We start from the raw sequence: 15,718 nt of genomic DNA, 5'->3' as shown, positions 1-15,718 counted from the left end.
CAAAGGGCAGAGTATGGAAACAATAGGGTGGAGTAGTATGTTTTCATAAAGAAAAAAAAACCATTTAACTACACTTCAGAAATAAACATTATCACTAGGTTAAAAAAAAGCTAAGAAAAGTTAAAATTCTAGTAGTGAATGCAATGTAGGGTCATCTATTCTAAGAACTTATTATATGATAAATGTGGCATTTCAAATTAGTAGAGAAAGAAAAAAATTCAAGAAATTATGCTGGAACAGCTGGTTAAAATTTTTGGAATCATGTATTTACTTTAAGCAAAAATTAATTCCAGATGGATTTAAACTTACAGATTTAAAATGTCATCATTAAAGTTCTAGGAGAAGATGCAAAAGAACAGTTGTGTAAAAATGCAGTAAGAATGGAATTTATAAGTATGAAAAGACAAAGAGAATTAAAAATGGAAGAGATTTGACAAGATAGTTTTAATGAGTACAATAAAAACACAAATTTAAAAATTGGAGAAAAGATTTGCAATATGTAGAATGGACAAAGAATTAATAAATCTAATATATCGAGAACTCTTAAAACTCAAAGAACAAACACTGAATATGAGATGCCCTGAAATATTAGAAGAATGATCTTGTACTGAACACACACATTGTAGGCTTATTTAGTGCAATTTAGGAAGATAAATTTATCACTATCATCACTTTCTAAAGAGATATTATCACAAAAAATGTTGAGAGTTAATAACCTTACCTAGTCCAGTAATATTAAAATAACTGAATAAGGGACTTCCTTGGTGGCCCAGTGGTTAAGACGTCACCTTTCAATGCAGGGGCTATGGGTTTGATCCCTGGCTGGGGAGATAAGGGGCTTCCCAGGTGGTTCAGTAGGTAGAGAGCCATGCAATGCAGGAGACAAGGGTTTGATTCCTGGATCAAGAAGATCCCCTGGAGGAGGGCATGGCAACCCACTCCAGGATTCTTGTCTGATGAATCCCATGGACAGAGGAGCCTGGCAGGCTACAGTCCATAGGATCATAAACAGTTTGACACAACTGAAGTGACTGAGCATGCACACATGAGAAGCTAAGATCCCACATACCTTGTGGCAAAAAAACCAAAACATAAAACGGAAGCAACACTGTAACAGATTCAATAGACTTATAAGAAATAGTCCACAACAGAAAATGTTTTTAAAATTTTAAAAACAAAAATAGCTGAATCACATAATCTTTGTTGCCTTCCAAGCCTGGAATTCTCTGTCAAATGAAGTTGGTGAATTGATAGGCACACTATGGAGCATGTGTGGCTGACTGCTTCATTCTGAAGAGAAGATACAAAGCCATTTTCATGACTTTAAAAATCTAGGTTTTTACCATTTGTAAAGACTTCATTGGGGGAGTTAAAAGATGGTTTGGCCCTACTCTAGAGCATAACTCCTTTATTTATATTTTTTCCAGTGGAAGGGTAGAGGAGCCAAGGTACATGAGGCATGGCCAACCAGATAGCAATAATAGCCAGAAAGCCAGGGAGGAACAGACTGACCAATAAACTGTTAACACTGAACTGAATTCTGAGGTGGTTATATAAGCAAAAGTTATTTGTGAAGTTATATAAATCCTTTCCTTTGTTTACATCATAGTATTAATGATACCAATGTTACAGTTAAGAGGCTGGGCTCCAGAATCTGAATGCTCAGATCAAATAACAAAAGATTTTGTGAGGACAAACAAAATGGATTATGTCTTATGAAACTTTCATTTAGAATGGGCATATGGAAATGCTTTACATATAATTGCTATTATTATTCCAACTGTGGCCCTACCACTTATTGTCCATGTGGCATTGGGCAAGGAACTTACTCTGCTTCTTCAGAAATAAAATGGAAATAATAATGACTTATTTCATACAGATATTAAAAGATTAAATGATAGAATACATGTAAACTGATTCATACAGCAGATTCATACTGCTATGTTTAATAAATTTTAATTATTTTATTTTTCCATTTGTGGTCATAGTCTGAGCCCTCACTGTCCTTATGCTTATTTAATATTATATTTAATTTATTTTATATTTAATACTTACTTCTAAGTTATATTGAATTATAACTTTTAAGTTATATTTAATTTCTATTTCTACTTGTTTTGTATTTAGTTGTCTTCACTCTTTTTGTCCCAGAGGTGACCCTCTACCCTCTCCAAACATGAATGGTAAAAACACAATACTAAAATCAGCATGAATTGAGTAGAGAGTGAGAAAATGTGGCCCCAGGCCTTGCTAATGGAGGATTCATGAACAACAGTGCTTCGGACGGACTGTCTATCCTGAGGGTAGTATCTCACAGGAATTTTGCATTAGATCAGCAAACAACCCTTCCTTTGTTTCTCTCCCTGGGTCACTGCAGTGATCAGACTTTATCAGTAACAGGTGCTGGGGGAAGGTGGTGAAAAGGCCCCTGTCGGGGTCTGCATACTCCAGCATACTCCACCCCCCACCCCGACCCCACCCCATCTCCCACTGCTTGGAGGTCTGGCCCTGCTCACCCTGAGGTCAGCTTAACTACAGAAGTCTCCTGGCCACTAGGACTGCCTATTTCTATTTCTCCCATGCCTGTGTATCTGCACCGCCAGTGACTGCTGGACACAGCCATCACTGTGGACTGCTCCAGAAAGCATGGTCAGCACCCTGTTATTTGGTTGCGTCTTAAACATAATAGAGACAACGGGGCCAAAAAAACCGGCAGCTTATAGCTGTGACATCAAAGGAGCACAAGTGAGGGACTCACACTTACACTCTCTCAAGAGGCGTGATTAGTTGAATCAACAATACTATCTTGATATTTTACAAGTTACACAGTTGACCACGTCATAGGGTGTAAAAGTGAGAAAAGACACTAAATGATATTCAGTCCAATTCTCTTTCATTTTTTTAGTATTTCTTTTAAAATTGTTTTATTATCCTTATTTTTATTTTTTGGCCATACCTCGCTGCATGTGGGATCCTAGCTCCCCCACCAGGGATCAAACTCACATCCCCTGTATGGGAAGCACCTAGTTTTAACCACTGGACCACCTAGGAAATCCCCTCTTTAATTTTAAGAATTTTGAAAAGGGAGGTCAGCAAAGGATCAATATGAGATCTCTATGCCTGCTCTGATTTGTCAGACTTTCCCCCACCCCAAACACACATACATACACACAAAATATGGTAGAGCCTTAAACTGTACATTTCAACATCTAGTACTGCATTCATTCAACAAAACATTTAAATTTCTGGAGCATCTATTATGTTTCAGGCACTGTTCAGAGCTGGGATAAAGCTATGAAGACAGATTAAAGTCTGTACTCATATGGAACACACATTTTAAACACCTAAAATAGTAGCTGGAACATAGTAAGTACTCAATATATGTGCAGGATGAAAAAATGAATGATAATTATTTGTCAAAGGAAATTGTCTAATCTTCATCATTACCCTATCTTTCAAGATACTTCTACATTTTTTACCTTTCCTTTTGCCTTCATTTTATAGAATTAATTTGCATTCTTGTTACTTTATTAAAGATTTAATTTCTGTAAGACTTGGAGAAGGCAAAGTCAGCATCCTTCCAATAAGATTTTTGTCCTCTGGTGAAAAGAGCACTCCTCCAATAAGATTTTTGTCTTCTTGTGAAAAGTACAGCTTGTTAACCAGATTATATTTCTCATTTACTCTGTATGACTGGGGAGACATAGCTTTAAACTACAAATATTTCCTTTCTATGTTGTCAAAAGGTCAGAAATACCCACTGGGGTGGTTAGTATAGCTTCACTTGTATTTCAGTTCTACATACTGAAAAAAAGAAAGAACTCTTGCTGTTGCATGTTAAATTTTTACCCTTACTATTCAGTTGTACTATTGTAATCCACAGCTTTATTTGCTTTTACTTTGGTTAAATATTCTCTTGTAAATATCAAGCTCTATCTTCTAAGGTGATTCAGGAGCCACTGGGATAGTACAGAAATCCTTTGTTAAATAGAAATCTAATCAATGCTTTTGTTTTAGCATCCTTAGACATCTTTAAACTCCACTAACAAAGTCACAACTGGTAACACCCATGGGCATACAGGCTCTCACAAGTGTGCCCTGGAAGACTAGTTTTTATCGATCTTCAGTTTGACCCTTTTAGCCAATTGTGCAGTTTTGAAATGATGCTGAGAAAGAAGTACACCCCAGCTGGACGAGCCAGAAGAGCAGATCAGCTTTGGCGATGACTGGAGTGACAGATGTCATCAGTACCCAGCTCCGAGACACTTTCAATGGCCCTGTTCATTCACATAGCCCTTCCTCTTTTGTACATAATTATCTGGAGGCCGAAGAAAAATGTTCCCATTGAGAAATCGTGTCTGTTTCTGGTGTGAATGTGACTCCTCGCTATTTTTTAGAGTGACCTTGTTTTAGATGTTGACATGAAACTGACATCTGTGTTTGCCAAGAATGTTTGGTGATTCCCCCATCTGCCAAGAGTTCCTGACAGCTTTCTTCTCCTCACGCTTAGCTTACAGACAACCAAAAGCAGAGATGGTTTCTGTAAGTAGGATCTTGTAAAGATGGGGTAGCACAATCCCTTCAACGTGTAGAGTTAAGTAGCTGTAGGACAAACATCAGTACAGCAAAGCGATCTGATTCCAACAAACACAGGGACTTCCCTGGTGGTCTACAGGCTAAGACTCCAGCCCCCAATGCAGGGGGCCTGGGTTCAGTCCCTAGCTGGGGAACTAGGTTCTACATGCTGCAACCAAGAGTTCAAGTGCCGCAACTAAGACCTGGCACGGCCAAATAAATATTAATAAATAAATACTTGAAGAAAATGAAAATAAACACAGCTGATGAGTCGCATGTAGTCTGACTTTCTGAGGAATGACAGCATGAAGGGTCAGGGAGAGTGTACAATTATCTTTATCACATTCATTTTTACAAGCATATAAAATATTCTTAGATTAAAAAAAAAAAAACTGAATACCAAAAAAAGTATAAGAAAATAAATCACCTGTAACTGTATCCCCTAGAGATAACCACTGGTGACATTTTGATATCCCCTTTCATTCTTTTCACACACTCATAATTCTTAAACAACTCAGCAGGATCTCACCTTGGTGTCCTCTTATTCTCACAGCCTGCTCTCGGTGCCGAGGACACATGTCCCTGCTCTGGGCAAAGGCCAGCTGTTTCGCTGGCATACCTGCTTTCTCCAGGATCACTGCTGTGATGCTCACATCTCCTCAGTGGCATCAACCTCTCCCTCTTTCAGTGTACCGAGTGCTCTAGTATCTCTTATCTTTAAAAAATAAATCTCTCCTTTGACCCTCAGGGCCTTCCAGCTACTGCCCTGTCTCTCCCCTGTTACAGCTGAGCTTCTTAAAGAGTAGTTCATATTCCTTATCTCTTCTTCACCTCATTCCTCTCCTTAATGAGAATTCTCTTACCTGGGGCTGCCTTCCACCCCACTCCGTTGAGAGGATCTGGCTGAGGTCACTGAAGAATTTGTGTGTCCAAACTCATTATTACTCCAGTTTTTAAAATTTTCAGCACTCTTTGGCAGAACTAACTGTTTCCTCCTTGAAACACTGAGTTTATGTGCTTCTCAACCAACCACATTCCCCTGCTCTTCCTCCCTAAAGGGCCACAATCCCTCAATCACTTTTTCTGGCTCCTCTCGCCCTACTAAATTCCTAAATCCTCACATTCAGTGACCTCGTTTGTGTCACAGCACTAAATACCTCTATAAGTAAATGACAATGACCATCTTCAACATGGGTTTCTCCCCTAAAGCCCAGACTCCTATGTCCACTCCCTACTGGATAACTACTTTCATGTTTAATTGGCGTATCAAATTTAACTTGTCCCAAACAGAAATGATGACCACTCTCTACCTGGTTTTACTAAATATAGGACAGCTGCATTTTCATCCATGGACAGGGAACAACACCCACATTTTAGGCTGGGCTGTGCAGGTAATGTATTTAAATTTTATATATTTGCATTTTATAAGTATATATGTAATATATACTTATATAGTTAATAGACACATACTGTTTTTGATGGGATCTTGTAGTACAGTCAAATCTATAGAAGAAACAACCATGAAGTCATAGTATTCTATTGCAATTTCTATTTCCAAGACTGGAATCGCCATAGTTAGCTATTTATCTTCCTTTCTTTCCTTCTTTTTGACAAAACACTGGAGATTGTGATGTCAGATCTTTCACTTAAAAAAAACAAACCCAGCTGTATTTATATAAATGTATAAAAATCTAACTTCAAAGTGAATCATAATCTTCCAAAACTAAAATTTCTGTTAAATACAGCACTTTTTTTTTTTTTGGCAGAGATTACAAAACTAAACGGGGAAGCAAACAAGATTAGGACAGCTGAGCAGCCAGAGATAAAGCTTTACGTGCCTGGCAGGAAGGGATGAGAGGCATGTCATTCTGAATTCTACTTAAAGGCTGAAATTTTCTGCTCTAAATCTTAACTACTATCTTAAAAATATATATATTTCTCCTCTCTTTCCCAGCAAAAAGATGGTTAACAGATTTCACTACTTTAAAGTACAAATTTTCCAGGAATTTACTCTCAATATACTTATTACTAAGGCCCCTAATATGAGAGCAAAAATATATTTGCAGTGCAGTGCAAGTTGCTCAGTCGTGTCCAACTCTTTGTGACCCCATGGACTATACAGTCCATGGAATTCTCCAGGCCAGAATAAGGTAGTGGGGAGCCTTTCCCTCTCCAGGGGATCTTCCCAACTCAGGGATCGAACCCAGGCCTCCCACATTACAGGCGGATTCTTTACCAGCTGAGCCACAAGGGAAGCTATATATATTTAGAGGACTACAAATGTGAAGGCACTTGGGGAAAATGTTTGCCCTGCCCTCCACTCAATTCTTTCACCTCTCTTTGCTGCAAAAATATTAGGAGTGTTTATATTCAGTGTCCTGCCTCCTATGAGGCACTGCAGAATTCAACAGCAAATAATCCTATGCAAATGTGTCTTTTTTTTTATAGCAATAATCCCCAAAATGGATGCAGTCAAATCCTAGGCTATTGCTAATTTGAAAGAAAAGACACAGAGAGGCAATACTGCAGTATTTCTTGCAACCTTCATAAGCAGGTCAAGTCTCTTGATAATCTCTTAGGGCTTTTTTTCCTTCTCTAAATTAAAATTTTTTTTTTAAGACTAATGCCTTTAAGGGAAAGGCCAAAAGATACACATTCAGAATTTTTCGGGAAATTTTGTTCTTTTTAAAAATTGTGCTATATTTTGCTCTAACTAAGTGCATACATTTGTTGTATTCACAGCATTTTATGTCATGAAATTAAATATGATCACTTTCAGGAGCCTCTTTAGATAAAATAATTATAAAACTATAGGAAATAATTGTACAAATATTTTAAGAACAAGTAAGAATTTGAGTCAAATTAAAACAGCTAAAAATGGATAATGCCATAATTAAAATAATCAATGACTTCTAGAACATCAGCGGACACATGAACATTATAGGAATTTGGGAATCTTATATAAGCTTTCAGAATTTGTAAAGTGGCCCTAACAGCTAATAATATTTAGGTTTCCCTCTAATGAACCAGCATATTGCAATACTAAATGCTAATGTAAAACAATATTCCATTGAATGATGTTAGAAAGATTAAGAAAATGACCAATAAATCTGCCCACATGAACTTCAGAGAAACATCACAGGTTTCCATCCTCATAAAGACTTGCTGAAAGCATTTTCATGTGAAAGTCCTCAGGAGGACAAAATTTTTCAAACTAAATTAGGACCAAAATAATGAAGAATGAACCACGGTCAGCCTTTTACTCTATCCAATTCTTTATCTGTGCTAACATTACATATACATAGCTAGCATGACAGACGGGCCTCTATTTTGTGTTGTAAAACAAATGTATTCAGAATCTTCTCAGGCTCCTCATCCACAATCTACAGGGTACAACTCCAGGGGGCACCATTCATGGCATGTCTCTGTGCTTGGGCATGAGAGCATTTAAGTGAAATATGAAATGAACAGTGTCTCCTGGAGTGGCACAGTGTGGGCTGTCCCACACCACTTATAGGTACAGCTCAGTCATGTCCAACTCTTTGCAGCCCAAGGGCTATAGCCTGCTAGGCACCACTGTCCATGAAATTCTCCAAGCAAGAATACTGAAGTGGGTAGCCATTCCCTTCTCCAGGGGATCTTCCTGACCCAGGGATCACACTCAGGTCTCCTGTATTGCAGGCGGATTCTTTATCATCTGAGCCACCAGAGAAGCTCTTACAAGTACAGCAAAGGGTTTTTATGAAAGTGAAAGTGAAAAAGTGTAAAAAAGGATCATAATACCAGTAATGAAATTTTTCTTGCCCTTTGCCTGCACATGCTAGTGTAGGACTCTTGTGGCCTTAGACAGTCCCCACAAGTATGTCTCAAAATTGCTCACGGACAAGTTGGCTTCAGCCAGACACACCTGTGACTCAGCTCTTGCTCAGCTGGGTGTCAATAGTTGATACTCTGTTAGTCACTTTGACAACCCCTGCTGCTCCCTCAGCACATGAAGTCCTTTCTAGCCAGGTTGGGCATTGCTCAGTGCTTTCAGCAAGGCTAGGCTCAAAAATATCATAGGACTACTTCTATCTTTTATTATATTAACCAAGGAAGTCACAGAAAATGCCAGGTTCAAGGATAAACAACACAGAATCCCACTCTTAATGCAAGAATTGTCTGGAAAAATTGTGACTGTATCTAATCCATCATACCCTGTCCTACTTTTATAAGAAGATACAGTTTAAGTTAAGATCATAGAGCAATCAATCTCTTTCCTTGCATGCTCAGTCATGTCTGACTCTTTGTCACCCATGGACTGTAGCCCACCAGGCTCTTTTATCCACAGGATTTTCCCAGCAAGAATACTGGAGTGGGTTGCCATTTCCTCCTCCAGGAGATCTTCCTGATCCAGGAATCAAAACCACATTTCCTGCACCTCCTGCAGTGCAGATGGATATTTTTTACCACCAAGCCACCAGGGAAGCTCATTTCCTTCCCTTAGTGAAGTCGCTCAGTCGTATCCGACTCTTTGCGACCCCATGGACTGTAGCCTACCAAGCTCCTTCATCCATGGAATTTTACAGGCAAGAGTACTGGAGTGGGTTGCCATTTCCTTCTCCAGGGGATCTTCCCGACCCAGGGATCAAACCCGGGTCTCCCGCATTGCAGGCAGATGCTTTACCATCTGAGCCACCAGGGAAGCTTGCTAAATAACAAAAAGAATGGCAAGTAGAGAGAAGTTTCCTTTATGAGAAACAGAAACGGCCACAGTCCCAAACCATAGTCTATAAAGCACAACTACCAAATCCTGTGAACTCTGTGTTGAAATGAGAGAAACTGAGAACCAATATGTAATTCTTTAGTGCTCAACCAATACTTTATAGAGACTTAAAAAAAAAAAAAAAGCATACATCCTGATAGGTCTACCCAATGTGCCTTGCTTGGAGCTATCAGTTCCCAGAGCATGGTTGGGCCATGCTGGAAATGTGAAAGTCTTGATAAGACCAGATCAACATGCAAAAGAGCAAGAGGGTGAGGAAGTGCAGAAGACCAGGGAACAGTGATCTATCACATATTTGTCCAACAGAGGGGTGGCCAGTGGCCAGGGGGAGGCAAGACAAAGGGAAAAGAGGCAGTTGCTATACGATGATATTAAAAGATGGTCATGATGGGTTTGTGGCATGGGCCATAGAGAATACAATGGTGCTACTTGGGCTCGTTCCTACTAAGGGCCCTGTACTCTGACCTCTTCAAGGTTCAAAATTGAGGGGAGATGTGCCAAGAGAGAGAAAATACAGATGTGGTGAGAGAATGTTCAAGAGAAACAACCTAATTCAAACTAAAGACTTGCCAATTCACCCTTCCATCATGCACACTTTTTTTTTTTGGCTAGAACACAGCTGTTCCCAGTCCCACTTGAGACGAGATTCATCACCACATATTTGTAATTTTTAAAAAAGGAGGAGGAAGAGTGATAAGCAAAAGACAGAAGAAGAATATATGCCATATGAAGGAATCATGGGAAAAGTTCAGACAAAAAGTTCTCCATCCCTCATAGACATTTCTTAGATGATGTCTCATTAAAAGAGAAAAATCTTTAAGAGGAGCCACAAAGCTTTAATGAAGAGATAAGTAGGCAACAGAGAAACTGAGTCAGCTCAATTCAGAAAAGAAATGGAGGAAAATCAGGAAAGAAAAGCAACAAAACGCAGAATACACATGACTGAGGTCACAGGTGTGATAATTATGTGGTCTGAGAACATAAAATACAAGAAAAGAACAAAGACTCAGTTGGCTCTCATGAGCCAGAGGTGCGGGCTCTCACACACCACAGGGTATAGGCAAAACTGATATGGAAAGACTGACAAGAAGACACAGCTAGGCAAAATTATGAAAACCTTATGGGCACTCTGCAGAAGCAGCCAATCAGGAGCAAAGGGAGGAATGTCATTGCCCTGGTTCTTTTAACAGCAATACATACTGCCTAAGAGATGGTGGGAAAATGTATGTAATCCTTCCAGGAAAAGAAACACTAACCTAAGTATATTTTACCTAGCTGAACTAGGCTTCAAGTTCAAGAGGCAAGAAGCTAGGGTTTGAGGCTTTCTGGAAATTACCATGAGATGATGCAATTTATCTACCTAAGAGAATAATCAAAGAACTCAGGAAAGGAGAAGATCAGTTCAGTCATTCAGTTGTGTCCAACTCTTTGTGACCTCATGGACTGCAGCACACCAGCCTTCCCTGTTTATCACCAACTCCCAGAGCTTGCTCAAACTCATGTCAATCGAGTCGGAGATGCCATCCAACCATCTCATCCTCTGTCCTCCCCTTCTCTCCCTGCCTTCAATCTTTCCCAGCATCAAGGTCTTTTCCAATGAATCAGTTCTTTGCATCAGGAGGCCAAAATATTGGAGCTTCAGCTTCAGCATCAGTCCTTCCAATGAATATTCAGGACTGATTTCCTGAATTTAGGGAAATTTAGGATTGACTGGTTTGATCTCCTTGCAGTCCAAGGGACTTGCAAGAGTCTTCTTCAACATCAGTTCAAAAGCACAGCACTCAGCTTTCTTTATGGTCCAACTTTCACATCCATACATGACTACTGGAAAAATCATAGCTTTGACCAGATGGACCTTTGTCAGCAAAGTAATGTCCCTGCTTTTAAACATGCTGTCTAGGTTTGTCATAGCTTTTCTTCCAAGGAGCAAGCATCTTTTAATTTTATGGCTGCAGTCACCATCTGCAGTGATTTTGGAGCCCAAGAAAATAAAGTCTGTCACTGTTTCCATTGTCTCCCCATCTATTTGCCATAAAGTGATGGGACTGGATGACATGATCTTAGTTTTTTTAATATTGAGTTGTAAAATAGAAAAGCTTGTGAGCAACTGCCTATTCTTGTTTATTTGAATCTATTTATTACTCCTTAGGAACAAAAATGCTCATAATGGTCCTCCAGGGAGTACTGATTCAGTCATCTATTCCTTATAAAGTTCCTGGAGACCATGTTTAAAAGGTATTCAGCCCTTATATAGGAGCTTTTCCAGAAGGGGAAGTGGTGAAGAAAGGCATAAGAAGATATCTCAGGTGGGGAAGGAGAAGGGATCATTTCTTTTCTAAATTTCCTGGTCCTAGATGGGAGCTTACTACCTTCCCAGGGTTTCATCAGTCTCTTTCCAGGTTATTGATCTTGGATGGACACTGCCATCAGCTCATGCCTTGATGAGACCTTTTCTCCTAGATCTTCCAAGGAAAATTTGTTCAACCCCTTATTTTGGCCAAAATGAGATTTGAATTTTTCAAAATTAAATATACTTAGAAGTATGCACATGCATGCATGCGCACTCTCACACACACACCAATTAAAACATCCCACAAAAATATAGAAATAACTGTATATGTCAATAGGCTCATTTCAAAATCCAACAATAGCCACTAAATGCTTTGATAATTAAACATAATAAGGACCAACTTCCCCACTTTTGAAAAAATAACAATAGTTTAAAGATAGGAAGAAATACGAAGGAAAAGCAAAAGGTATTCAAGATTACTGCCCCAATCTGTCTTGGTGTATCTGTAGTTTACCTTTTAGAACCAATGGCAGGAGGGTACCCAGCAGGACACAGGGGCCTCGGGGACCCGCCCTATCGGGGCTGTCAGGCACCCAGGTCAAACTGAATGCTCAACCTGACTTTCAGTGCTCTCTGTAGTCTGGTCTCTGCATGTCTCTCCAATCCTATTTCCAAATTTTCCTCCTTACAATTCTGATTAAATGTATTTCTCCTTGCTTTCATGATTTTGCTCAAGCTGGTCCTTAGAGCAATAATGTTCATCTGGCGGTAACTCTATTTTCACAGGATTAAGTCTGGCTTCTCTCTTGGGTGTGGATTAAAGACTGCTTCCTGGATAAGCCCTGGTGTCACTGCCAGTGGAAGTATTGCTGACTTCTTCTAAACTCTCACAGGACATTATTTTTATTCCTTATAGGGATTGAAGCTTCCTACTCTATATAATGGTTATGTACATGCTATTTTTTGGTTAAAAAGGAAGACCCTTTTTAGTATCTTATTTTGGTCAAAATAAGAGGCAAAGGAATTATCTGTGTGAAATCCAGGAGAAAAGGTCTCATCAAGGTATGAGCTGGTGGCAGAGTCTGACCAAGACAGAGATGACAGAGCACAGAGCCTACAGCTGTTTCAGCTGTCAGGCCCGTGTGGAGCGCCTCATCCAGCCTGAGCTGGCCTCAGCTAATATGCAGACAACACGAATGCTGTCTCAATCCATCATTTCTATGGTGGCAAGGACTATACCACAATTGATAATGGGTTGAGTGGGGCTGTAAGAAATTTAGCCTTGTTATGGTAAGTAGGAGAGAAAGCTATGTCAAGATAATTCTGAGATTTCTGGGGGTCATGGGGTGAGTGGAGAAGGCAATGGCACCCCACTCCAGTACTCTTGCCTGGAAAATCCCATGGACGGGGAAGCCTGGTAGGCTGCAATCCATGGGGTCACAAAGAGTTGGACACGACTGAAGTGACGTAGCAGCAGCAGCATGGGGTGAGTGGTGGTGCCACTAAAAATAAAGGGAACAAAGAACTAATCTGGGGTGGGACAGCACAGGCTTCATGTTGGACTGGTTGAGTTTGAAACAAGTTTCTTTGAAACACACATATGGAGACGGGAATGAAAAGGAGTTATTATGAGAGCAGTCAGGATAGCATTTTAGAAGTCCTGTGTATTAAGGGTGAGTAATTCTCACCATGACATTGTCAGAGACTTTAGAGGAAAATTATCTTGCCCAGAAAATAGAAAGTAAAATTGGGAGACGTATTGTATTGCAGTGAAAGAACCCTATTATTATTTCCTATTGATTTTTCTGCTTCCTTTTCTTTTCTTTTGGTAAAATCAAAATCCCATTCTAGTGAATGTACATTACATAAAGTCCCACACTTAGATAAATAATTGACAGCTTGAACCAGGCACTTGTAGCACTAAAAGTCTGGACAATTTTTAAAATTCATCTTTCATTTGTTAATCCTTTGAAATGTGTCTCAAATTTGCCTTATACTGTGGTTTAAAAATCACATATGTTGGGACAAGTGGGATGATTCGAGCAGTTTGGGATTGACATGTACACATTGCTATATTTAAAATAGATAACAAAGATCTACTGAATAGCAAAGGGAACTCTCCTCAATATTGTGTAATAACCTGAATGAGAAAAGAACTTGAAAAAGAACAGATACATGTATACATATAACTGAATCACCTTCCTGTATACTTGAAACTAAAACATCATTGTTAATCAACTATACTCCAATAGAAAATTTAAAAAATTTTAATTTGCGGTAGAAGGATATTTAAAGATATGAATATGAGTATTCTTTCACTAGTCAGTGAAAGAAGGCAAGCTCCAGGACACATATATTTCAATTTTGTTTTTAAATGTATTTCCAATAATAAGATACTAGAAGGTATAGATTTAAATTTTATAATTGATTTTACATTGTATACTTCTATGTATCTTCTAAACTTCCTAAAATAAACATATATACTATCTATAAGCAGTAAAAATAGCTGATATTATGAAAACTGTACATAATAGATCATTAAAAATGATTTTTGAATATAATTCAACCAGGGAAAATGATACCAAAAATAATAGTGTCAAAAAATATTTCAAGTGTTATGTTCATTTTTAAATCTCAAATCTAAGGTATCTTACTTCACAGAAGAGGAGAAAAATACAAGAAAATACAAGCCAATACTAATCACCTATTGAAGTTTATATTCTTTGTTATGAAGAAGTTGTTTAAAAAATGCTGCCAGTAATGTTACCGATATCAGGATGCAACTCAACTTGAGACATTCACTTCATGCAAATAGCACCTTATCTCCAAACCACAACCAGGGAATCGAAATAATTAAACCAGGAAGTTCTTTCCTCACCTTAACAACCATTGCATTATAAAGCTGTCAGACTCTTTAGATGATCTTTGGACTTTTGGAGTCAAAATATTATTTGATTACCTGGCCTTTTCTGTGCCTCCCGTGCACTGATAAATGCCAATGAATTCTGTGAGTTGTTTTTGTAACACCGCATCTTTGCCTTCAACTTGAGTAATGAATGTATGCTGTAAAAGATCTGACACTGTTGGACGCTTTTCATAATCCTTAGTCAAACACCTGCACTGGCAAAAAGGAACATGCAATTATTAGATAAGTTAGAGTTTTGAATTTATTATTCACAGTCCTAAAAACTACTCTAACACAAAGGAATGATGTTCTTCATTGATGCTCACCCCAAGAAACATATCTCAAAAAAATGTTAAAACTGAAATCTGAGGAATTAATGTCTGTGAAAGTGCACACATCTGTGGGCGATTATTCTGCAGTGAAACCAACTTTCAACTAAATTCGACTTTCCTTGCCTCCCAGCAAGCATTACTGCAGAGTGCTAATTGAACTCAGTCTCCACTGCCGAGTCTCTTTTAGCGAAAGATAAACAGTGAAGTCATTGCAGTTTTAATACTTATCTAAAATTACAACAAACTTTTCAGTCTCCCTTCATTAGCGCTTTTAAAGGTTTCTCAATTGATCCGTTTCTTTCTACGTGACAAAACTACTAACCCATGTGCAAGGGCTTATGCACTGAGGATGTTTAAATCCATGTCAGTGGATGGGTTTTGAGGTCCTACAGTACACGTACTAATGTGTATCACACCTCTTGATAGGATCAACCAGGAGAGAGCGCCTGAAACAGCATCACAGGAGGAACCCTGGAACAAACATTGGATGTTTAATCAGCTGTCTTCAGATATTGGAAAGAGGAGTTAGACTAGTTTTCAGGGCAAGGAAATAAAAAACCTAGGATCGATGGGTAGAATTAAAAGAGAAATAGATTTCTGGTATATATAAGGGCGAACTTTTTGACAGAAGATGGAATGGGCAGCATTGAGAAGTAAGATTATTTTTATCAGGGGATTACTGATAAACAGTGCACCATTTTCAAGAAGGATTCATGCTCTGCATACTCTCTCAACGTTGAGATTTTGAGGATCTATGGTTATGAGGAAACTGGTCAGAGTGGGGCTGTCATTTGAGGGTAGAAAAAAACAGAAAGGAACCCAAGCCTGACCTGAGCCATGCCACTTCTTATCTG

At 38.8% G+C, this 15,718-nt stretch overlaps 1 protein-coding gene across 1 annotated transcript in view; it reads right to left on the bottom strand.

The window, feature by feature from the left end:
* Positions 1–15,718, bottom strand: part of MYO3A (myosin IIIA) — a 167,248-nt gene that overhangs the window by 102,070 nt on the left and 49,460 nt on the right. Inside the window, exon 8 of the mRNA XM_065919145.1 lies at positions 14,587–14,742. Coding sequence (XP_065775217.1) covers positions 14,587–14,742 — 156 coding nt within the window. The remainder of the gene's footprint in view (positions 1–14,586; positions 14,743–15,718) is intronic.

This window comes from Muntiacus reevesi, chromosome 2 (genome assembly GCF_963930625.1).
Source record: "Muntiacus reevesi chromosome 2, mMunRee1.1, whole genome shotgun sequence".
In the NCBI taxonomy this organism is placed as follows: Eukaryota; Metazoa; Chordata; class Mammalia; order Artiodactyla; family Cervidae; genus Muntiacus; species Muntiacus reevesi.
Note: the sequence above shows the minus strand (reverse complement) of the source record. Positions and strands in the feature narration are given on the sequence as shown.